General features: G+C 40.1%; 1 protein-coding gene across 1 annotated transcript in view; it reads right to left on the bottom strand.

The window, feature by feature from the left end:
* Window positions 1–26,689, bottom strand: part of LOC129708821 (AT-rich interactive domain-containing protein 2-like) — a 159,474-nt gene that overhangs the window by 19,573 nt on the left and 113,212 nt on the right. Inside the window, exons 11-15 of the mRNA XM_055654824.1 lie at window positions 25,096–25,257; window positions 24,346–24,415; window positions 22,101–22,235; window positions 18,755–18,960; window positions 8,179–10,541 (exon numbers count right to left, since the gene is read on the bottom strand). Coding sequence (XP_055510799.1) covers window positions 8,179–10,541; window positions 18,755–18,960; window positions 22,101–22,235; window positions 24,346–24,415; window positions 25,096–25,257 — 2,936 coding nt within the window. The remainder of the gene's footprint in view (window positions 1–8,178; window positions 10,542–18,754; window positions 18,961–22,100; window positions 22,236–24,345; window positions 24,416–25,095; window positions 25,258–26,689) is intronic.

The following is a 26,689-nucleotide window of genomic DNA, read 5'->3' as shown; positions in this document are numbered from 1 at the left end:
CCCGTTTACAGCATTGTTGAAAAATAATTAATTCAGCACCAACAAAAACAAAATTAAAATAAAGGCTCTTATATTTATGATGAACGACTTGGTGTTGCATGCAAAGCTGTGGTCAAGTGAAAACCTGGATATTATTTGGGTGCATTTTCAGCTGGTCTGATAAGGGCAGTTTCTTCTTGCCTTAAGATATAGCTGTGGAACTCAAGTATTGATACACCAATTTAAGGCAAGCTAAACAGCAGTTTCCATGTCCAATATTACTTTTTCAGAAGAGAAAACATATTATTTGAATTTAACAATTTCATACTGGAGAATTTCAGAAGAAACGGGCTGATCTCATACCATGGCCACTGAGCAGATAACATCAACATTCCAATATAATGATATTGCATCCATTCATTAGTGAATGTTCTCATCCTTGGTCTATCCTGTTGGAAATACTTTTGTTCAAATAGCTTTCATGACAATCTTGATTTATTTTCACTGAATTCCTACATATGCTATCCAACTGCAAAGTCCACCTACACTGATTGTGTTTTGGAACAGTCAGTTTAAACTGAGAATTTTTGCAGTTCTCTCACAGAAATACTGTTGCCAATTGGAGCAGATAGCCAGTTAAAACATAATGTGCACTATTTAAATTTAAATTATTTTTATGCAGAGGCTCCCAAAGTTAATACACAAGTCCTATTACCACATCATTACAGCTAAGCACGATCACAATTTGCACAGAGAAGGTCTTTAAAGTTTGTGTGATTGGTTACAGTATTTAGAAAATACAATTCTACTGTTCTAACCAAAAATCATGTTTCCTGTCAAAAATTCTAATTCTCCACTCCACCAATCCACAATATGTGTGAGTTTTTCTATGGCTAACAGTAGATTTATGGTGTATATGGAAGGAATATGTAAAGCACAGGTGATCAGCTAAACAATGTGGAAAGAATCATATTTCATCTTCTGTATCTCTCTCACCATCTAACTAAAGTATATTATTACACCCAATTTACCCTTCATCATTGAATAAACAGTGAAAACTAATCCAAAATACTCAGAACAAATCTAGATTAGCAGTCATATTTGTTTAAACCGAAGATACTTCTCTCAAACACAATTTAACTGTATGTTAATGAATTTAATAGCTTATTATCATTCCATACTTGTCATTCCAAGGCTAATGTCACCCCAGTCACATTGCTTGCTCAAGCATTGCTGATAGATCACACCCAGATACTTGAAGCAGGAGATAAGGCCACACTTTCTTCTTTCGCATCACAAATCTACATTGCCTCTCTTGAAAGGCTGGTTTACCCCGAGTTGCAGAACAAAGTTAAGCTTCAACTTCCCAAGCTGTTCATCGGTGATCACTCTGTTTAATTTAATCCAATATTTTCTCTTCAGAACCCCAGACATCGTTCCCTGATTGGAGATTTTGTTACTACAGGTACTGTATATTAAAGATTTTCTAGGAATCAAACAGTACAAACAAATATCCTATCAGCACATCAAGTGTGGAAGATTTACCGATTGTAAACACAATAGACAGCTATTGCATTCCTGCATACTTTAAATATTTAGAAACAGCATTTAGATAGCAGCTTTCAAAATCCAATGAACACCTAAAAACTGCAATGACAATTTATTTTTTGGAAGCCATTAGTTGTAAAATAAATATATTTAATAACAGTCTAACCATCTTAAAGTTCAACAGCATTGCCAAAGTCAAGACCCAAGCCATCAATATCCTGTGGGTTACCATTGATCAGCAACATAACAGGACTGACCATGAAGATTAGATTAGTTGATTGCATATACACATGGCTGCAATTAAATTCCTATTGGCATGAATACGTTGCTACAGCAGAAAGCAAGAGATTGGGAATCCTGTAGCAAGTAACTTAAATACGGATACCCAAAAATATGCGTAACTATGGGCTATGCGTGAGTGGTGCAATATTGCGTTGGGAGAGCAGATCCAACAGGTCTGCACTTGGTCTAGTATATATACCTATCAAAGTCTCATCTTGTAAGTGTGTTGTATGTGTGTATATCTATATGCTTTGTATCTTCCTCAAAACGCAACACGGTAGCGCTTACATTTTTAGATATTCCTACTCACATTTTTCCCGTCCACGCCGTAATCTGGTTCACTTAAGATTTCACCACACTGGTGAAACCAGACTGATTCCTGGGATGTCAGGACTTTCATATGAAGAAAGACTGGATAGACTCGGCTTGTACTCGCTAGAATTTAGAAGATTGAGGGGGGATCTTATAGAAACGTACAAAATTCTTAGGGGGTTGGACAGGTTAGATGCAGGAAGATTGTTCCCGATGTTGGGGAAGTCCAGGACAAGGGGTCACAGTTTAAGGATAAAGGGGAAATCCTTTAGGACCGAGATGAGAAAAACATTTTTCACACAGAGTGGTGGCGAGTCTCTGGAACTCTCTGCCACAGAAGGAAGTTGGGCCGAGGCCAGTTCATTGGCTATATTTAAGAGGGAGTTAGATGTGGCCCTTGTGGTTAAAGGGATCAGGGGGTATGGAGAGAAGGAAGGTACAGGATACTGAGTTGGATGATCAGCCATAATCATATTGAATGGCGGTGCAGGCTCGAAGGACCGAATGGTCTACTCCTGCACCTATTTTCTATGTTTCATCCTATATTTCACGTTATTGATGATTAATGCTTAAAAAAAAGCCAAAAACCGCTTCTCACAGAGAGCCTTTTTCCAGGAGCTTGCAGTGATGATGTCACAATGCCACTCGCCGTGCACCAATCACAATGGGCTCTCAAGCTGCCGAGTGCCACACACCCCCTCCCCCCCGTGTTATTCATGATTAAAGTTTCCAAAAAAATCCAAAACCATCTTTTAAAACACCAGCTTCCAGTGACGTCACAATGCACCCCCCCCCACCTCTCCCCCATCAACGGTAGAGTGAACCAGAATATTCCACCACCTTCCAGTGACGTCAGGGGGAAGGCCTCATTTCAAAACAGCTTCATCAGCTCCCCAACGGTCACTTCTGCACTGCTTGAGGTCGACTCAACAACGACTTCTGCAATGCTTGATTCTGACTGCTTCATTTTCGCCATCTTTAAAGATAAGATCTATTTTAAGACACCTCGCGGTTTTTAAAAACAGATTAACCGTGCTTGTATTCACTTTCTCGGCCCCGCTCGCTTGGCTCGGCCCGCCTTGCTTTTATTCAGGCCCCACTCTATCGGCTTGGCCCGCCTTATTTTTATTCATTTTCTCGGCCCCGATCGCTTGGCTCCACTCACTTGATTGACGTTGGTTCTATTCCTTTTATTTTAAAAGACCTCGCGGTTTATAACTTGATTGCACTAATTTAATATCACATTTAAAAAAGATTTAACGGCCCATCCCACTATTTAGGTATGTTACAAAACTTACCTTCAGCAGCGCAGCAGTTCTGCCACTGGCCATGTGCGCGACTTTGGCGCCTTTGATGCGGGGGGGGGGGGGGGGAATAAAAATGCTGTTTTCTCCTGCCTGTCCGAGATGTATTTTCGCGGGCTTCTACCTGATGCTGAAAATTCGTTCCGACTGCCGTTCTCAGAATTATTTTTTTTTAAACCGCGGGACAATTTCAGCGCTGGAGGAAAATAAAAAGCTACTTCTAACGTCGTCAACTCCGACAATGGGACGGATCTCACATATGGGACAGAACACAAGGTAAGTCGTTTATTTTACATATAAACTTGCTTCTTAGGATTTCTTTAATCAAAATTTAATGTTGCGAAAATGTGATTTGGGCCCCATACGAACTGTCTGTGTTTTTCCTACCGATATGGGGTTTAAATTCACCACAAACCGCAATGTTCCAATCGATCGCGTTCCACAAAATCTCACTTGCAAGATGATTAAAATGGCCATTCATTTACGGGAATTAAACACTAAATTCCTTCCATGTGGCCTATAAATTAATGACAATGAGATGTAAATATCATGTTATATTGTGAATTCCTGTGTGAATGTTATTTGGACAATTAGGCTATTTAAAAATGTTAACCTTTTCTTAAGAAATGGATAGATGTTTAAATTGTTCATCCCAGTTTGGCAAAAGAATAAATCAGGGAAGGTAGTGCATCCGTGGATAACAAGGGAAATCAGGGATAGTATCAAAGCAAAAGATGAAGCGTACAAATTAGCCAGAAAAAGCAGCCTACCAGTGGACTGGGGGAAATTCAGAGACCAGCAGAGGAGGACAAAGGGCTTAATTAGGAACAGTAAAATAGATTATGAAAGAAAACTGGCAGGGAACATAAAAACTGACTGCAAAAGTTTTTATAGATATGTGAAGAGAAAGAGATTAGTTAAAACAAATGTAGGTTCCTTGCAGTCAGAAACAGGTGAATTGATCATGGGGAACAAGGATATGGCGGACCAATTGAATAACTACTTTGGTTCTGTCTTCACTAAGGAAGACATAAATAATCTGCCGGAAATAGCAGGGGACCGCGGGTCAAAGGAGATGAAGGAAATGAGTGAAATCCAGGTTAGTCGGGAAGTGGTGATGGGTAAATTGAATGAATTAAAGGCCGATAAATCCCCAGGGCCAGATAGGCTGCATCCCAAAGTACTTAAGGAAGTAGTTCCAGAAATAGTGGATGCATTAGTGATAATTTTTCAAAACTCTTTCGAATCTGGAGTCATTCCTGAGGATTGGAGGGTAGCTAATGTAACCCTACTTTTCAAAAAGGGAGGGAGAGAGAAAACGGGGAATTACAGACCAGTTAGTCTAACATCGGTAGTGGGGAAACTGCTAGAGTCAGTTATTAAAGATGGGATAGCAGCACATTTGGAAAGTGGTGAAATCATTGGACAAAGTCAGCATGGATTTACGAAAGGTCTGACGAATCTTATAGAATTTTTCGAGGATGTAACTAGTAGAGTGGATAGGGGTGAACCAGTGGATTTGTTATATCTGGACTTTCAGAAGGCTTTCGACAAGGTCCCACATAAGAGATTAGTATACAAACTTAAAGCACACGGGTATTGGGGGTACAGTATTGATGTGGATAGAGGACTGGCTGGCAAACAGGAAGCAAAGAGTAGGAGTAAACGGGTCCTTTTCACAATGGCAGGCAGTGACTAGTGGGATACCGCAAGGCTCAGTGCTGGGTCCCCAGCTATTTACAATATATATTAATGATTTGGACGAGGGAATTGAATGCAACATCTCCAAGTTAGCGGATGACACTAAGCTGGGGGGCAGTGTTAGCTGTGAGGAGGATGCTAGGAAGCTGCAAGGTGACTTGGATAGGCTGGGTGAGTGGGCAAATGTATGGCAGATGCAGTATAATGTGGATAAATGTGAGGTTATCCACTTTAGTGGCAAAAACAGGAAAGCAGACTATTATCTAAATGGTGGCCTATTAGGAAAAGGGGAGATGCAACGAGACCTGGGTGTCATGGTACACCAGTCATTGAAAGTAGGCATGCAGGTGCAGCAGGCAGTGAAGAAAGCGAATGGTATGTTAGCATTCATAGCAAAAGGATTTGAGTATAGGAGCAGGGAGGTTCTACTGCAGTTGTACAGGGTCTTGGTGAGACCACACCTGGGGTATTGCATACAGTTTTGGTCTCCATAGATGGAGTGCAGAGAAGGTTCATCAGACTGATTCCTGGGATGTCCGGACTTTCATATGAAGAAAGACTGGATAGACTTGGCTTGTACTCGCTAGAATTTAGGAGATTGAGGGGGGATCTTATAGCAACGTACAAAATTCTTAAGGGGTTGGACAGGCTAAATGCAGGAAGATTGTTCCCGATGTTGGGGAAGCCCAGGACAAGGGGTCACAGCTTAAGGATCGAGGGGAAATCCTTTAAGACCGGGATGAGAAAAACATTTTTCACACAGAGAGTGGTGAATCTCTGGAACTTTCTGCCACAGAAGGTAGTTGAGGCCAGTTCTTTGGCTATATTTAAGAGGGAGTTAGATGTGGCCCTTGTGGCTAAAGGGATCAGGGGGTATGGAGAGAAGGCAGGTACGGGATACTGAGTTGGATGATCAGCCATGATCATATTGAATGGCGGTGCAGGCTTGAAGGGCCGAATGGCCTACTCCTGCACCTATTTTCGATGTATCTAGTAATTGAATTTTGTAATTAGCTACAATTAGGTAACTAACTAATTATATGCTTTGATTTCAGATCATCCAAATAAGATTGTTTCATATTTGTGTATATACATATGTGTATATATGTATGTATATATATATGTGTGTGTGTGTATGTATATATCTATCTATATTTAAAACTCTGTGTGTGTCTGGCTGTGTGTGTTTCTGACTTGTGGCTGCCAGCCTTTGATTCGTTGCCACGCCAACACCCGACCTAGAACTGCCGATTTTTCCCCCCATTTCGGTAGAGATTTCACTTTTCATTCCAAGTATCCACTCCTCATTAAATGTTGTCGTGTTTATGTACACATTTAAAAAAAAATCCTTCTCCCCTCTCCCCCCCCTCCCCCCCCCACTCACTCACGCGACCATAACGACTGCTGGCACCCGCATCTCGCCTCAAAGACGCCATTTAAAAACAGCCGCACTGCTGATTCTTGACCGCTTGAGTTGGAGGACCACGTCTCCCGTGGGGGCTACGGGTAGGGAACGGCTGCGTTGGGGGAGCAGACTCAACGGGTCTGCACTTGGTCTAGTATACCTATAAAAGTCTCATCTTGTATGTGACTGCCTGTATGTTTTGTATCTTCCTCAAAACGCTTTAAGTTTTACATATACTAACTCACATTTCTCCCGTCCACGCCGTACTCAGGTTCACCTAAGATGTCATCCTATATTTCACGTTATTCATGATTAAAGTTTTCTTTAAAGCCAAAAATCTCTTCTCAGAGAGCCCTTTTTTCAGCAGCTTCCAGTGATGTCACAATGCCATCTCACAGATGTCCAATCACAATGGATCTAATTTACAAATGACATCACAATGGGACGTTGCCAATGTAACCACAGCTTCTCACAGAGAGCAGTTTTTTCCAGTCGCTTCCAGTGATTATGTCACAATGCCACAGTGCAACAATCACAATGTGCTCTCAAGCTGTCAAGTGCACAATGAGACGTTGCCAACGGTGACCTCAGCTGTTCAGAGCCTTTTTCCAGCAGCTTCCAGTTATGTCACAATGCCTCACAGTGCACCAATCACAATGGGCTCTCAAGTTGCCGAGTACCACAATGACATCACAGCTTCTCAGAGAGCCTTTTTCCAGGAGTTTTCCGTGATGATGCTATATTTCACGTCATTGATGATTGAAGCTTTAAAAATGCCAACTTTAACAAGATTTTTACTCTTAAAATCCTTCCTGCCAGTTTCCAACACACTTCGATACAAAATTGCAAGACAGGAACACTTTGAACTTTTCACCTTAATGGGATATCACAGCAAGTGCTTCAACAGGAGGGGGAAGGCAAATTGGTATTGCAATTGGACCTGCTGCGGCAGACAGGGGAAGTGCAATTGGATTTTATTTTAAAGTCCAGTGTTGAGAGAGGCAGGGGAGTGCTGCAATCTTACGTTCGGGAACGGCTTCAGTTGGGGGACCATGCCTCCCGTGGGGGCTACGATTTAGTGGTGCAATATTGCGTTGTGGAGCGGTTTGAGTTGGGGGACCAGGCCTTGCATGTGTCAGCAACCCAACGGTTCCCACTTTGTCTAATATTTAATTAAAATTTTACCATTAAGCCTTCATCATTCATCTCTGGTGCTCATTTCTACATTGTAACTTTTCCACATTCGATTTGGTTGTTTTGTCCTGCAAAATGTCGCACTTTTGAGACATTCCACCAATGACCTACCTCAATTTATTTTTAATTTAATATATTCCCCTTTCTTTGGGTTTGCATTTATGAAGGGTTTTTTTCAATGTTTCTTCGTATTTTTCATTTTCCAAGATCTAATGGCTTGTTGTTTCCAAGGTTACCCGTTTAAATAACAAGCGCTACATACGTTGACTAAATGAATAAATCAAATTATAAGTAATTTCTTAATACCCTAGACAATTATTGTACATATATTGCATGTATTGTCAACTGGGATACAGGAATTTCCTTAAATGCTCAAATCAGGCCAAAGCCCTATAAGCATCTTTTAAATTATTTTGGAATAATTTAAATTCATAGCGCATCTTATATACTTACTGCTATTGTTGCTGTATTAATGGTGGCTCCAGCGGGAACAGCCACCATCATGGTGTTGCTACCAGATTTTGTAGGGTCACTAACAGTCATGATTCTCACCCCTACTTTATTTGGGATACCTGCCATGGAAACACCAGTCGCGTCGTCACCAGGCCTCTTGATTGCTTGGCGAGATGGCTGACCTTCACAGGTAGAAAGCTTTGACGCAGAGACTGCATTGCTGTTCTGGCAGGTGATCACTTGCAAAGACTCTGGAGAGTTGGACTGTACAAGCACATTGCCATTGTGTTGAGGCTGAGGCATGGTTACGTTAAAAGTGACTGCTGACGTTCCAGTCGATAATATGGAGTTCCGGTGTGATTGAACTGTAGGATTTGGTACTATTACTGTAGTGTGTCCATGCAATTTCGAACTGGAAACTGAAGAAGGTCCATTGCACATTTTTCCCAGTTGACTATTCTCACCATCCAGATGACACTGAACATCCTGCTGCTCCTGGTTCAGAATCTCCCCATTCCCCAAGTGGTTAGACCCTACTAATTTCTCACTGGGAACATCCTTTCCCAAGTGTGAACGATCACCTTTAGCAAAATCAGAATCCCCATTGATCATAGGTCTTTTTAATGCATTTTTAATTTCTACTGCACCAGCTTTTTCTAAAATTGGATCTCCATTTGTCAAGTTTCTCTCGCTGCTAGCTTTTGATTCCTGTAAAACTGATGTGGTTCCCACAGAATTACAATGATTCATCCCTGAGCTGGGGCTCGCCTTCTTACTTTCCCCATTAAGCAGTTTTCCAGTCTGATCAAGTTTTCCATTTATGTGTCCATTGCTCGAATTGTAAGCATTGGTCACAGGAGCATTTTCTATCTGTCCAAATGTTTGCTCTTGAGATTGCGAATTAAACATTTTCACATCATCAGTTTTCTGACAAACTTTTTTCTCTCCTTCAAGCTCATCTACCATTGAGTTGCTTTGGTTGATAGTAGTACACGACGGCTGGACAGGTTGAGTACTGGTGACTGGCTTTCCACTAAAGTCTCCGGAAAGACTGTTTGAGTTTGTATTTACTTGGTTCACATCTGTGTTGGTTAAATTGGTATTTGGTACGACAGTGACCGTGACTTGTTGATTTAGAGGCGATCCCTGGAGAATGGTGTTTGGGCTGGTGGTAGAAATGAACTGGCCAGGAATAAATTGCACAGTTTGTAGACCTCCGTGTGGTTGTACAATTTGCAAGTTTGGTTGACTCATAACCAGCTGCTGAGATTGGGGTTGAGCACTCGGTACTGTGTTGGCCATCATTTGATAAACTATCTGAGGACTTTGAGCCCTGGTAACAGAAGATGGTACTTGCGGAACAGGAAGTAGGAGTTTGCCAGTTTGTGAATGAGGTGGTGGTTTAGGAAGTAATAACTGTTTAATTACGCTGGTTTCACCTGTATTAGGTTGCGGGCCTACCATGGAAGGCTGTTGAACATGGACTTGAATTGGGGGTTGCTGGACAGAAACCATTTGCCCACAAGTACTTGGGCTCACCAAAGAAGATGGCGGCATTTGGGCAGAAGAAATTCCACCTGGATTTGTTAGAACAATCTGATGAAAACTGGCAGGGTAAACTTGGCCTTGATGTCCTACTATCACTTGAACACTTTGTTGGGGTTGTTGCTGTTGAAGCTGGGTGGAATTGCTGACAATGGTTAATGGCGTTGAACTCATATTTTGAAATGTCTGTGAAGAGTTTTGGCTGCCTGCAATGGTAAAAGTCTGATTGCTTGGTAGCTGAAGTGCAGCAGCTGATACAACAGTGGTGGGAGCTGCTGTGTATTGAAGGTGCACCTGCACAGGTTGGGCAGTAGAAGACTGAATCAGTGGTCCTTGGGAAAATAAGGCAGAACTTGTAATGGGTTGTGTTCTTGAAGCAAATTGAGAATTAGGCAGCGTCGGATGCAGAACAGAAACCGTCGAGGTTGAACAGGCTGGTTGCTGTCCGGCTAGAGATTGGTGAGCAACTGCAACGCGGGGAAGATGAACAGAGGCGGTCATGGTGGGCAGCTGCACTGCAGAACTAACTTTGCTTGCTGCAACTTGAACTAAAGCATTTCCAGAAACTGCTGTGGTTACTCCAGAATGAAAAATTGGATGAACAGTAGATGTTAGTACAGTATTAGGTTGTATTGCTTTGTTTGCAATAGTACAATACTGACGATGCTGGACAGGTGTACTTATCACAGGAGGCAGCGGGGTAACACACTGGGTCTGAGTTGTGTAGAGAATTTGGGTGACTGGTTGACTTGTAGAAAAGGTAGACACAAGGTTTCTGTGCACCTGAACAGAAGGGCTTTGAACAGGAGTAGCAGAACCTAGAAGCAACAGAAAAATAAGTATTTAAATGCAAGATATATACAATTTTATTGCAATAGCATTCAGTAAAGATGGAAATTGGCTTTTTTCATGAATCCAAATATAACTGCACAAAAGCATTCCATGAATGATCCATAAAAATTGTTCCTTTATTTTTCTACCCTTCGTTTCCTAAATTTTCTGTTCCTCATTTTTTTCTACCACTGAAAGTCTTCAGTGAACAACTGTGAACACCTACAAATATTTAAATATGTTTGCACAAATTCAAATTACAACCTCAGCAAATAAATTGTGAACCCTCTGTCATTAGTATGCCGAATTTAACTTCAAATCAGTTGGATCATTTAAAATATGACACTTATCACAAATTCATAGAAACTGAATAATCCAATATGGAAAACGGCAATTTAACTGATCTGCATTGACTTTTCCCACTTCCTGCCATTTTGCTAAATCACTGCAATTTTTAAATTGCCTTTCAAGACTCAAATATACTTTTGAAGACAGAAGCCGGACTGAAAAAGTTTAATGTCAACATTATTATTTTTGCTGGTGACTTTGAATTTATGCTGTTTATCAAGTGTTTTTACCACTGAAAACAGTTTCTCGTTATAAACCTCTTCCAAATCCATCACAAATTTACATTCATTAAGTTGCCTTAGTTTTCACTGGCCCTCTAACCTATCCATGTAATTGCAATCCTGCATCTTGTAAATATCGTAGAATCGTAGAATTACAGTGCCCTCCATGATGTTTGGAACAAAGATCCATCATTTATTTATTTGCCTCTGTACTCCACAGTTTTAGATTTTTAATAGAAAAAAAAAATCACATATGGTTATAGTGCACATTGTCAGATTTTATTAAAGGGTATTTTTATACATTGTGGTTTCACCATGTAGAAATTACAATTGTGTTTATACATAGACCCCCCCTTTCAGGGCACCATAATGTTTGGGACACATGACTTCACAGGTGTTTGTAATTGCTCAGGTGTGTTTAAATGCCTCCTTAATGCAAGTATGACAGAGCTCTCAGCACCTAGTCTTTCCTCCATTCTTTCCATCACATTTGGTAACTTTTATTGCTGTTTATCAACATGTGGACCAAAGTTGTGCCAATGAAAGTCAAAGAAGCCATTATGAGACCGGGAAACAATAATAAAACTGTTAGAGACATCAGCCAAACCTTAGGCTTACCAAAATCAACTGTTTGGAATATCATTAAGAACAAAATGAGCACTGGTGACCTTACTTATCACAAATGAACTGGCAGGCAAGGAAGACCTCCACAGCTGATGACAGAAGAATTCTCCCCATAATAAAGAAAAATCCCCAAACACCTGTCCGACAGATCAGAAACGCTCTTCAGGAGTGGATTTGTCAATAACCACTGTCCGCAGAAGACTTCATGAACAGAAATACAGAGGCTACACTGCAAGATGCAAACCACTGGTTAGCCGCAAAAATAGGATGGCCATGCTACAGTTTGCCAAGAAATATTTAAAAGAGCAACCACAGATCTGGAAAAAGGTCTTGTGGGCAGATGAGACTAAGATTAACTTATATCAGAGTGATGGCAAGAGCAAGGTATGGCGGAGAGAAAGAACTGTCCAAGATCCAAAGCATACCACTTGATCTGTGAAACATGGTGGTGGGGGTGTTATGGCCTGGGCATGTGTGGCTGCTGAAGGTACTGGCTCACTTATCTTCATTGATGATACAACTGCTGATCGTAGTAGCATAATGAATTCTGAAGTGTATAGACACATCCTATCTGCTCAAGTTCAGACAATTGCCTCAAAACTCAATGACCGGCAGTTAATTCCACAGCAGGGCAAACATACTGCCAAAACAAATGAATTTTTCAAAGCTAAAAAATGGTGAATTCTTGAGTGGCCAAGTCAATCACCTGATCTGAACCCAATCGAGCATGCCTTTTATATGCTGAAGAGAAAAGTGAAGGGGACTAGCCCCCAAAACAAGCATAAGCTAAAGATGGCTGCAATACAGGCCTGGCAGAGCATCACCAGAGAAGACAGCCAGCAACTGGTGATGTTCATGAATTGCAGACTTCAAGCAGTCATTGCATGCAAAGGATATGTAACAAAATACTAAAAATGACTACTTTCACTTACATGACATTGCTTTGTCCCAAACATTATGGTAACATGAAATGGGGGGGGGCTATGTATAAACACTGCCATAATTTCTACATCGTGAAACCAAAATGTATAAAAATGGCCTTTATTAAAGTCTGACAATGTGCACTTTAACCACATGTGATTTTTTCTATTACAAATCTCAAATTGTGGAGACAGATGCAAATAAATAAATGATAGGTCTTTTCCCCAAACATTATGGAGGGCACTGTACATAGCTCAGAAGCAGGCTTTCCTTCATCTATCTCCTCTCCAAAGTCATCAATTTATTCCTAAAATATTCATGAGTATTCTCTATACACACCCTTCTAAATAGATCTTATTTATGAAGAAGCTCCAGTTTACCTCCTCAAGCAACTTTCAATCTGCTTAAATTATTAGGTTCAGTGTGCAAATGGTTTGCATTAGTGCTGAGGTGTAGAGGATGTTGACGCCTGGAACAGCAGATACAGTAGATGAGGTTGGAGGAGGTGCAAGTGAACCTCTGCCTCACCTGGAAAGATTGTTTGGGTCCTTGGATGTAGTCGAGGGGGGAGATAAAGGGACAGGTGTTGCATCTCCTGCAGTTGCAGGGGAAAATCCCTGGGAAGGGGGGTGGTTAGGGTGGTAAGGGACAAGTTGACCAGGGATTTGGTAGACTCTGCTAGACGGAGGAGAGCATTGGTAGACTGCTAGGCGGAGTTAATCTCCTTATCTTTCTCCAGATGCAATTTCACCTGCTAGGTGTTCCCAGCATTTTCCATTTTTATTTCAGATTTTACAGATTTTTACCAAATAAAGCTGTTTGGAGTGGCTCACGGTTCCCTAAAATCAGCAACATAATTAGACAAAGGTTACTCGAGAACTAGGAAAAGTACGTAGCAAAATTAATTGTGATCATGGTGGCATTTTAGCCATGGTACATTCTGAGAAATTAAACGAGGAAATGCATTTTAGAAGAGTTAATTTTGAGAAGTTTTCTGAAATACACAATGGAATCAACAAAGAAGCAAGCTAAAAAACATGTTTTTTCTGCATTGAGATGATGTTAATAGTAACCTCAGTCTGAGACCGTCTGAGGAAATATTACAAAAAAGCAGAGCTCAGCATGCTATTGGAGTGTCATACGGATCAGTCTGAAATTTGAAAATTAAAATATAAAAGCATTGATAAAGATATGGAATTAGATTAAAAGTTTGTCAGTAGATAAATAATGACAAGCGATTCAGGAAATATTTCAATATTCTGAACAAATACACATTCCCCTGAGAAATAAAAACAGGAAAGAAATCCATCTGCGGACAACTAAGGTGATTATGGGAGTATTAGATGGATTAGAACATTGCTGAGTAAAGCAGCAAGACTGAGATTGTGAATGCAGCAAAGAATGACGAAAAACGATGATGAAGGAGAAGACAGAATGTGAAAGTAAATCTGCAAGACATATAAAACAGATTGTAACAGCTTCAGCAACTACACAAGAAAGGAACAGATGCAAAAGCAAACATGGTTTCCATAGAAACAATGAAAGGAATGAAAATTCATGTTAGAATAAGGCTGAAGCATTACACAAATATTTGGCATCTTTCTTCAATGCAGAAGACAAATGCCTCAACAATGAGACAGAATGTCCAAGTCAGGAACATATGTGATCACCAACATGAAGTATCGTAAAAAATTAAGAAGAAAAAAAAATCCTCTGGAGTAAAAAATATATATCCCACAGACCAAGATGAAGTGGCTGAAGTGGCTTGATACAAAGGGTAATATAAAGCCAGCTAATAAAGTTAAGGTACTTATCCAAATAATTTGGGATGTTTCTAGATAATTGCAAGTTACAGATAGACACATACTCTCCCATTTCAAGCCAACTCAGAAGAATGCTGATCTCTCAAAATAATATCATAAATCTGTGGTGCACAACATAAACCACACAGCTGGCCCAACGGGTTTTTTTTTCAGGCCTGCTCAGTAGCCTCTGATGTGGCTACATGAGCCCAGCTGCTTCTGCAAATGTCTCCAAGAATCCCCAATTCGTTGTTTTAGTGATATATGAACAACGGATTGGGGATTCTTGGAGACATTTGCAGCTGGGCTCATGTAGCTATATCAGAGGCTGCTGAAAAAGAAACCCCTTGGGCCAGCTTTTGTCTAATACTTTCGTGTTTACTTGACTGGTGTCACAAAGGGCACCCGAAGGGTCCTCAGCCGCGCGTGCGCAGTTGGGAGAGGGTCGTCGGGTGTACTTCACTGCCGTCACAACGAGGACCCAATGGGTTCATGGGTCGTCTAATATCAAATAAAATTACACCATAGAACATAATGAGCAAGAGTCCATCAAATCGGCTCCATAATTTAACAAGTTCATGGCTGATTTAATTGTGCTTTATGACCTGTTCCTCATTATCCTCAAACCAATGCCTTGAAATACATTTAGTCTGGACAGTGGCAGGCTCCAAAACTCTCGGAGAAGAGAATTCCAAAGATTTGTGGCCCTAAGAAGAAATCTCACCTCCTTTTTAAATGGATAAACTGTGCTACAATGCCCGCTTGATTCCATTGCAAAGAAAAGCATTCTTGTAACGTCTATCCTGGTGAACGGCTTCAGAGTTTCATTGAGTTTATTGCTAAATATTCTGGTGTTTATATCCATTCAGCTCATCCATTTAAAAAAAAAATCATGCACGCCCTTTATTTCAGGAATCTACCTCAAATGTATGAGTATCCCTTTTTTCAGAAATGGGGAACAGAACTCGACGCAATATCTCAAGACTAGCCTGAACAGTTTCAGCAGGACTTTCCTATTATTATATTCCAACTCCGTTTTACAGTAAAGGCCAATATTCCATTTGCCCTCCTAATTAAATATTAGTTTATGTTGCATACATGTGGACACTCAGATCATACTATAAAGCAGCATCACTCCATTTAAATATATATTTTTTCTATTCATCCTAAAGAAAGCAGTAACTCCTACTCCACCCAGCTACATTTTCCCCAGTCATTTAGGCTATCTGTATTACTTTGCAGTCTGCGTCCTCCATGAGACTTGCCTTCTCATCTTTGAAACTTCACCAAAATTAATTATAATGAATTAGGCTCTTTCCTCCACGTCATTAATAAAAATTGCTGAACAGTACAGGTCAAAACAAGGATCCCGGTGGCAGATAGCACAATGGGCTAAGAGTTCGGCTGGCGACCGGAAGGTAGCCGGTTCAAATCCCGCTTGGAGTGCATACTGTCGTTGTGTCCTTGGGCAAGACACTTCACCCACCTTTGCCTGTAATGGAATGGCGGCAGGCGCGGGCACACCGCGACGCCCTGTGTCTCCCTTTCAAGGGAGATGCTAAAAATGCATTTCGTTGTCTCTGTACTGTACACTGACAATGACAATAAATTGAATCATTTCATTTTTTTTTTTTTCATATTACCAATTATAAAGTGCCAACTAAAAAATGGCCCATTTGCTACAAATCTCTGTTAGTTAGCCTGTTTGCTATTCATGCTTATGTATTACACTTCCCCTGGACCCCCTCAACCCTCCCTCCCTAAATTCCATGGACAGTAACCCTTCACGATTTTTTAAATCTACTTATTACTTTTAGCAACCCAGCTCGATATTTCTCAGAAAACTTGTCAAACGTCATATGTGCCATGGTTAATGGTCATGAACTTCTAAATGCGCCGCTACAACTCAATCATGAATAGAAACTATTTCCAATGCCCGATGTTACACTGATTAGGTGTAGATTCCTGCTTTCCTTCGCCATCTTTCACCTGACAAATATTTCAGAATGCCATTGAAAGTGGTAAAAAATTAATTGACATCAAATAGAAAAATAAAGGCATGAAATCCAATGCCTTACAAAACAATATAGCTGCATACTACAACTCTAGTATGGTCTGAATTGCAAGATTTAAAATCCTGCAGGATACCAGAAATAAAACAGAAATGTTCGAAGAAGGGCGTCATGGTGGAGCAGCAGTAGAATTGCTGCCTTACAGCACTTGAGACCCTGACTTGAGACCCGGACTCTGTGCGGAGTTTGTACTTTCTCCTTATGACTGTGCGCGTTTTCTCCGGGTGATCTGGTTTCCTCCCCACGCTCCAAAGACGTCTAGATTTGTAGGTTAATTGGGCTCGGTAAAAATCTAAAATTGTCCCTAGTGTGTAGTGTAACAGCGATCGCTGGTCGGCGTAGGCTCAGTGGGCCAAAGGGTCTGTTTCCACACTATATCTCTAAACTAAACTTAGCCAGTGAAGCAACATCTGTACAAAAAAAGAGTTCAGGGATCATTCCTGGAGAATACCTGAATTTTTTCAAACATTGCTAACATTTGAGAAAGTTTTTCACGAAAATAAATTAATCCTGCCTCGAATGAAGCGTGGGATGATTTTGTGGAGAATAAACTAATCAAAGAATGTAAAGTTAGAGAATCTAGGAAGAATAAAGTGACAATGACAAATATTTTGTAAACAACAAAAATGCTACATTTAAAGCCTTAAAATATTAAAATCAACCTTGAGTTTACCAAAGGTAGACAAAAATGCTGGAGAAACTCAGCGGGTAAGGCAGCATCTATGAAGCGAAGGAAATAGGCGATGTTTCGGGTGGAGATCCTTCCTGACCCGAAACGTCTCGACCCGAAACGTCGCCTATTTCCTTCGCTCCATCACCCGCTGAGTTTCTCCAGAATTTTTGTCTACCTTCGATTTTCCAGCATCTGCAGTTCCTTCTTAAACATTGCATTTACCAAAAATGCTATTGGATCTCCAGAACTAAAAAAAAGGCTTTAAAGATGATTTTAAATAAACTGTAAAAAATATTAGCTGTAATTCTGAATCTTAAATAAAAAAACAATTTCTGGTTTGCTATTGCTTGGAAGCGCTCCAAATAGAAAAAGGGCTGCTAATAAACTTTAGCATTTGTATGTTTATATACATGACTGAAGACACCAATATTTGGCTAAGTAGTTAAAATAAAAGGTAAACACAAACTACTGGAATAACTCATGAAATTTAGCTTCTCTCCAGAAGAATCTTCTCTCCAGAGATGCAGCCTGTCACGCTGAGTTAGTCCAGCATTTTGTGTCTACCTTCGAATTAAACCAGCATCTGCAGTTCTTTCCTACATAGGTAAATAAAAGCTTTTTTTAACATGAGTACCATCATAAGAAGTTTGGATAGTAATCTGGTCACCTGCATGAAATGCATGCATCGTGAATTACCGTATTTCCCAGCAATGAAGACGCACCTGCATTGGGGACGCACCCCATCACCTCCACCGGTTGCGCCTGTGTTGAAAGACACCGTGGCTGGCGGGTGGGCCGGCAGAAGGCGCTGAGGTGGTGGCCAGTTCCGCTGTCCAGTCTTGGCGGGCGCTCACAGCCAGCCGAGCTACTTCCCTCCCCGGCCACAATGCGGTGGCTCCGCGCCCAGAGCACCACGGCAGCGGTGAGTGAGTAAGTTGCTGGCATGATCTCCGACCCACTCCTTCCCAACGCTCCTGCCCTCCCCACAACCTTACTTCTGGCAGCCAGGTTTACTACTTTGTGCAGCCCAGGCCGTGCTGACCCGGGCCAGACTCCCCACGCGCTGTGAAAAGAAGTCTCCCTGCCCCAGCGGCTCTGTTCTTTTACAGCCACTTCACACAGTTCCAGGGTCGAAGGCGTGGCAGGATCCGCGGAGCAGTCGCTACGAGAGTGGCACTGCTCGGCCTAACCTTCGGCCTCCAAGACGCAGGTAAATTTCCGGGCCTTATTTTAGAGTAAAAAATAGCGTCTTGGACGCCGGGAAATACGGTAAATGCAAGTTGGATATATTTGCTGTAAAATTCAGTGCAAAATGAATTTCACATTTCTTAGATTTATGGTCCACATCAAATGAAAATGTTATCAAACTAGCTATTTCGGCAGTGCACACTAGTAGCCACTCTTCGACTCCTGGAGGTGGAAATTATTCTCATAATGTAAAATAAGCTAAAAGCTAGATGGTGATTATTTCAGTGAAATAGGATTTATTTTCCTGAAAATGAAGACTATAGAATTAAAAGACATTCCCAATTTTCTTACCTATAGCAATGGAATTCAGGGTTGTACTGGACGTTGAACCGGTTTTCATTGTGACCAGGGAATGGTTTGGCATTTGCTGCTCTTGTTGAATTGCTCCAATAGGTAAAGGTACTGCCCTACGTTTGATCCCAACCACATGAAACTGGGATTGACCATTAGCACCAGCATCTTCTATCTTCTTTATTGTATGATTCGGAAAGGTCAACCTAAATCAGAGATTATAAAAGCATTACCCAAAGGTGTAAAAGTTTTTTAGTGATTATAGCATCTAGACCATGATTTTCCCTTTGCGTGTTTCTTACTTTGCAAGTTATACACCGACTAGTCACCATCATAAACTAAACAAGAATGAGTAGAGACATTGTACCTTAGAGTGGCAGGATATAGAATGTGGCTATTTAACCCACTGTGCCTGTGCCAGCTCTTTAGAGGAACTATTCAATTAATATCACTGCCCAGTTTTTCCATCACACAGGTAAGGAGCTGGAGAGGAGAGGTGGGGGGAGGGAGACCTGACAAGTTGAGAAATTAATGCAGGTGGGGAGTGGGGTGTGCTGATTGGATGGAGGTGAAAGGGAGACAATAGGATCTCAGATAGGAAAGAAGGGTAGTGAAACGTAAAGCCGGAAGGAAGCATAAAAGGAAGGGTGGGGAGGGGGAGAGGAAAACGCAGGGGTGGGGAGGGAGGTTAAAATGGAAATTACTTAGGGATGCAAAAAAAGTGTATGGAGGAGGAGAAAGAAGTAGGGTGACTAGGACAGTGGGAAGAGGCATTAACAATAGGGGAGCGTTATTTGGAATTGGGGAATTCAATGTTCATATAATTGGGTTGCAAGCTATTGCCTCATTTTCACCTCTAGCCTTTATCACTTACTCTCCCCGTTTGCCAGTCATCCACCCCCCACACCTATATCCACCTATTACTTGCCAGGCTTTGCCCCAATCCAACCTTTCTTTTTCAGATTTCTGTCCCTCCTCTTCCAATCAGTCTAATCAGTGGCATTTGCAATGAAAGATTATACAATCAATACAATCTTGGAAAACACAAGATATATAAAATGTTTAACTGGAAATTAGTGCAAACCTGCCTGCCATGCCAAGTTCCTTCATCCCTTTGTTTTTTCCCCACTCCAGATCCCAGAATCTCCCTGTACACCTTGCTTAAAATTGTACCATTTGGATAATATTTCAACTTCTCCTGCTTTATAGTTTTTTCAGTTGTATCTGCTCACATTACCAATCATCTCTTTCCCTGGGTAGTTTATTATTCCCTTGTTGGTAAGGCGTTCCTGACTTTTATATCACCTACAGTCAAGGGCGTTATGCCCATCAAAATAATAAGTCCTAACATTGACCCTGAAAGCAATACAGAATACATGCTTCCATTTCCTCTTTTCTGTCCATTAGCTAATTTTGTATTCATACTGCCATTGACCCTTGAAATTTAGAGGATTTCATTTTGCTAATGTAGCATTCATTTGGTACTTTGTCAAATGCTTTTGAAATTCCACACATTGACACTACAATTCTCATTGCAAAAGTGGCTTATAAATAGATCAAGTTGGTAAAACAATTTGATTTTAATAAATCCTTGCTGAATATCATTTATAAATATACATTTACTGAAACACCAATTAACTTTCTCACAGATTATTGCTTTAATGAATTTTCCCATCACTAATGGCTAATAACCCTGTGTATTCTTCCACACCCTCTAAAATAAAAGGGAACATTTTCAATTCTCCATATCCAAGGTATGTCCTCAGTGCCTGCTTGCTTCCAATCTGGACCGTTACTTCTTTATTTGGAAAGCTGCCACGTTTTTAAGGTCACCCTTTACTGTTTACATTGTCAGCATCCTGGTCTCTTGATGCAAATTTCGATGTTTAATCAACCCAAAAATCCCATACTCTTACTAATTACCTGTTTCTAAAAATCTTTTGGATTCCTTTCTTAAAGTTAGCTACAAGTCTTTTCTTATCCTTTCTTTGCCCTTCATTCACTATTTATGATCAACTCTTAATACATTTAGTTTGACTCGGGACAGTGTAATGAACCTTCTAAATTTTCCTAAACATTATTTATCTGGCTTACTTTAACCTCGTACATTTAGTCATCCAGACTGTTTCGAATAGCCTCCCTTTACTCTTTGTGTGAATGCATTTATAGCCAGCGTTCATTGTTTGAAGGTTCCAATTTTCAAGTGTTATTTTGTCTACCAATTTTTGATCCCAACTCACCTGAATTCGCCCTTACTCCAGCTGAGGGCCCTTATGCTTAATGCACCTTGTTCAACTTCGTAACTATTCTGAACATGAAATTATTGATTAATTTTCCTAACTCTTGTACTGAACCAGATTCCACTCATATTTTGTTTGAGCAGCATTCAACCCAACGGTATGAATATTGATTTCTCCAACTTCAAGTAACTTCAAGTATTCCCTCTCTCTCAGTCCCTCCCCCGTCCTGGTCATCCTGCTAGTTTTACTGTTCGTATCCCTTCGTTAGCACCTCTTCCACACCCAACAATGGAACATTGTGGGCTCCACCTTTCCTTGGACATCGGTGCTGGCTCTGAACCTTTTCATACCTAGTTTCCCTCTCCACTGATTCTCAGTCTGAGGAAGGACTGGTCTGGAAACGTCACCTATTCCTTTCTCCAGAGATGCTGCCTGATCCAATCATTTAATCCAGCATTTTGTGTCTATCTTCGGTGTAAACCAGTATCTGCAGTTCCTTCCTACACAGATTCCACTTGCCCAGATCTCATATCCCGGAACTAGCTTCAGATTACCTCCTACCTTCCCTTCACTTTAAATAGTTTAAGACTTGATGAATACTGCACAGAATTCATAATCAAAAATGCATGTGAAGAGCAATTGGACCCTTCAATAATGAGATTCTGATTGTTATTCAAATGCAGTGTATACCTGAACTTGCATTAAATTAAGATTGACAAAATCTCTGGCCTGTTCAACATTCTAACATCCACTCGGGCACAGAATTATCTAAAAGTTTTAATTAATCAGATCTTTTAAATGATACTTTATATGTTTGGTATCGCTTCAGTTCTATCGATGAGTCACTGCATTGAGTTCTTAATAATGGATCAAATAAAAGCTACATAGAGTGATTCTAAAATAGAGTTCAAGGTGACATAAGTGGTAGAAAAAGGGATTTTGGACTTAGAAAGTAGGTGATAGTAGTACAGGCCGTATGCATCATTAAGTCAGTTTAAATCTGTCATTTTTATAACCCATTTCAAATGACACTCAATATAAATCGGAAAATGATGACTCTCTGTTTGGTAAGTACTTTGCGCACTTCCAGTGAGATTTCAACTTACCGGAGACATTTAGTAAACCCTGTAGATGTCAGAATGGCACCACTTCCAAGTTTACTGCACAGTGAGAGGTATTCGGAATATAGGTCTACTCGATAGATCGAACTATCTGCACTTTCTTCAAAGTTGGCTTTCAACCTGAAACAGAACAAAAATTACTTGTTATGACATTCATCTTCTATTCCTATAAGAGCCATTTTGGAACAGTAGGGGAGTGGAATATCTTAAGAAATTAAAGTAAATCTATTTGTAGCTTGGGACAGTGAACTTTCCTGCACTGCATTAAATGTTTCAGCTGTGCTTTCCCAAACAATGATGTCTATCCTATTAATTTAATCCACAACCTTATGTAGATTTGTATGTAAAGGATAGGTGGCTTGAAACATTTTTATAGGAATTGGTAAGAATAATAATCTTTGGGAAAAGATCCAAAATGTATTCTAGAGTTTAACCTGTTCAGTGTCACCCTCGAGTATACTCGGTTCATTGGCAGTATTTGATAAAAAGAACCATGGCAGTTAAACATTAGTTTAGTTTAGAGATAATTGCATGGAACTGGGCCCTTCGGCAAAGCAAGTCTGCGCCGACGAGCAATCCCCATATACCGGCACGGTAACATGGACAAATAACATAGCCAAACTTGAAATTTACAAAGCTTGGTTTCAAAAAACCCTTTAGTAAGATCATCGACTACTAAATCAAAACAATTACATTTTGCAAATGCTATCCTTTTTGAATTTTGTAAAAAGAGGATATTTGAGTAATCATTTGAATAAAACATGAGTGAAGTTACAGCTTATGAAAATTAAGGCAGGGGGCAGCACAAGGAAAAATAACTGCTCTTTCACAATGAGGTCAAATGTTCTGATCTACTATAATCTAAGACAGTCAGGTTATGGAAAAGATCAAAGGAGATGGCAGAAGCAACATTATTTACAGAAAAGCGGGACAAAAATAGCGAGGAATGTGTACTTCATTGAAATGCACTGACTTATGTTGATGACAGAATGATTACAATAACGTGAAGTTCTTGACTGATTAAGGAATAAACAATTTTTTGGTTCAGTACCATTGTTGATGGGTCATTAACTTTTATTTTGTTTACAAGAACTGAATGTCACTGGCAATATTATTCAATACAGCAACTAAAATTGAGAGCTGGAACTGAAGAAGGGTTTCAGCCCGAAACGTTGCCTATTTCCTTCGATCTATAGATGCTACCTCACCTGCTGAGTTTCTCCAGCACTTTTGTCTAACTAAAATTGAGAGTTGGGATTGGATTTTTTTCTTCTTAAACAGGAGCTGCTGTATTGCCAAACACACTAGTTGATTCAGAAACATATTAAGGAATAACTAATAGGGCGGTCACGGTGGCGCAACGGTAGAGTTGCTGCCTTACAGCGAATGCAGCGCCGGAGACCCGGGTTCGATCCCGACTACGGGTGCGGATTGTACAGAGTTTGTACATTCTCCCCGTGACCTGCGTGGGTTTTCTCTGAGATCTTCGGTTTCCTCCCATAAAGACGAACGGGTTTGGTAAATGTAAAATTTGTCCCTAGTGGGTGTAGGATAGTGTTAATGTGTGGGGATCGCTGGTCGGCGCGGACTCAGTGGGCCGAAGGGCCTGTTTCCGCGCTGTATCTCTAAACTAGACTAATGAAGCAGAAGATGGAACTTAGAGCATGGAAACTATGCAGGGCAGTGAACTTTGTTTTTGATTGTTCCTTCAAAAGTAAAGCACAGACACATGGGCCAAGTAGCCTATTTTGTGCTCCTATCTTATAATTTCAAAGAACTTGGAGGAAATAGGTAAATTCAACAGTCAATGCATGAGCTGCAACATAAACTTCATGCATTTAACCCAAATGGCAATTTAGCTTTACAGCCCAGAAGAATAAAAAACAGTTCTCCTTTGTGCTGAAAGGCAACCTTGTTAGAAGTTCTGGTATGCTCAGACAAGTTGGCAATTTGAGTGAGACAGGTTGCATTGAAGAATTAACATAGACAATTAAAGTATTAGAGAGAAAAGACAACTCATCACGGTGGGGTGGTAGTTTTATGAGAATAGAATGGCATTAGAGGTCACAGTCATTAATACAATTATGATACTGCTGTGAACTATCCAAACAAGATAATGGTTTCAGTAAGAATTTCATATGAAAAGTGATGTGGAAAATGTGCTAAAATAACACAATTATACTGAGGAGATTCAAATAAAAAGGACTTTATAAAAACAAATTTCACTTACCACTGGCATGTAAATGTCTCACTGTCCAATTCCAAGAGGCCAACAGGAGGGACTGCAACAGGTCTGGGTGCTTTGGAAATCAGAAGACATACCAGCAGTCAAACAAAATCTGTTCTAATTTAGCTAGAATAAGCAGATGCTATTGACCAGTAGTCACTTGCCAATTTTACATTGAACTGCAGTTATCTCTTCCAATTCTGAAAATTATTATTCTTCTGTAGCAACCAAATCCATTAAATTAATTAACTAACTAAAAGTTACGTTTGTAAGAGAATGACATTAACTTGTGGATAATTAGATTAGTTCCTGATATTCTAGTAAAAGATCCTCAATAGCAAACAAGTTTAGTGCTGGAATGACCATTAGGTTTGAGATGAACCCGTGCAATCATAGGATTATAAATAGCTTGAACACAAACGCATCCTTTCAGATCTGCACAATTCACTTAAGAGATTAGAAACAGAAACCCAATTCAATTTCCCCTTTCCAGTAGAAAGGTTGAGATTAGGTGGTTACCTAATGTGATATCCAAATAGAATGGACGGATAATTCTGATCACAAGATTAGATTTATGTAAACCACAAGATAAATAGATAGCTACAAAATGCATCATTCTGAAATACTGTATCTTAATAACGGCAAGACTTCTTTGCTTCATCTTATGTATTTCACACACATTAGTTAAATACTAACAAGATCTTAAATACTAACAAAATCTTTAACACGATGCGATGGAATTAAATACTATACCTGCTGCAGGGACGTTGGGGTTTGAAACATTGTCTGCCGCAACAGGCCAAGTGGTCTCGGATGCTGGTCTCGGATTGCTCTGCTGTTCAACTACCTTGACCGCTGCTAGCGCATCAGGGGGGAAGTTCTGTGTATCCACAGACACCAGGCATACAAGCTGATCTGAAGTTTTTTTATTTAGTAAAGTATTAAATCAAAAAAGTTACATATCAATCAGAACATCTTATACCTCTGGGCATACTGGGAACAATATTAAGCCACATATACAGAACAAGTAGATTAGTAAAGAAGAATTTCAAAAATAGAAGCCTACATTTCTGCTTTTAAATCAGCAGCCACCTGAATTAACATAAGTGGTTTTAGATTTTTCTCCAGAACTTCTGAAAAAGCAGGAGAGAAATGTCTTGGGCTAAAAGGCTTTCATCCCATAGCGTGAAGAGAATTGAGTAGCATCATGGATGTCCTTATAACTTTCAAATTTGATTCAGGTATCATTTCTTTGGATTTGAAAATATTGCATTTCACTTTGCTAGTTAAAAACATTAAAAAAAAGAGGGAATTTAGGAAATTATATGACTGTTATAATTTCTCAGATAACTATTTAAAATATTTTCCATCTAAGTTCCCTCAAGAGTAGACAGACAAACGCAAATGTTTTATACTTTGAACTGGTGTCTAATGAGGTAGGTAGGAGAATGTCGAGATATTATTTATAAGAACACACATGAGGCATCTGATACAATTCTCCATATGAAAAATTTGAAGTCCACAGAATTTAGGGATAATTACTCATTGGTTTAGAAAATTTTATAAAAGTGAGCAGCAGAACGTGTGGAATAGTGACCACATGCATCTAAAGGTAACCCATAAGAATCTGTGGTTTGGATGAAACAATTTATATCTCTAAATGGTTTATAAGATAGATGTGATAGAAAACCATGTACATTTGCTCATAATACAAAGATGAGAAGCTGTGCATTTAAGTAATCATTAAAGTAAAATAATCAATAAATTAATTGGAGGGACATAGATAGCCACAGTTTAAGATTTCAATGTAGGTTAAGTGAGGTCATCCACATTAGACCTATGAAAGGTATAGAAAAGATGTTCAAAATGTTGAATGTCCAGAAAGAGTTGAGGTCCAAAAGATGAAAGGGTTAATATATGTAGGCCATAGAAATTAATGATTGAAAGATACGGCATGGAAACAGGCTCTTCGCCCACACCAACTGTTGATCACCCGTTCATACTGGTTCTATGTTATCCCACTTTTGTCTGGTTCTGATTCTGGTTCTGGTCATCCAGTCCCAACACACTAGCGACAATTTACAAAGGCAAATTAATCTACAAAACCACGTGTCCTAGGGATGCGGGAGGATATCCACGTGGTCACAGGGAGAACATATCAATTCCGCAAGGACAGCACCCGAATTCAGTTTCGAACCTGGGTCTCTGGCACTGTGAGGCAGCAGGTTTACCAGCTGTGCTGCTGTGCCACCCTAAGTATCCAAAAAATAATCAAAATGGATTTCTTCGCTGGGGTCTGCTTTTTTAAAAAAATTGTTCTGTGGAATTTCAGATAACTTAAAATGAT

This window comes from Leucoraja erinacea, chromosome 24 (assembly GCF_028641065.1).
Source record: "Leucoraja erinacea ecotype New England chromosome 24, Leri_hhj_1, whole genome shotgun sequence".
NCBI lineage: Eukaryota > Metazoa > Chordata > Chondrichthyes > Rajiformes > Rajidae > Leucoraja > Leucoraja erinaceus.
Note: the sequence above shows the minus strand (reverse complement) of the source record. Positions and strands in the feature narration are given on the sequence as shown.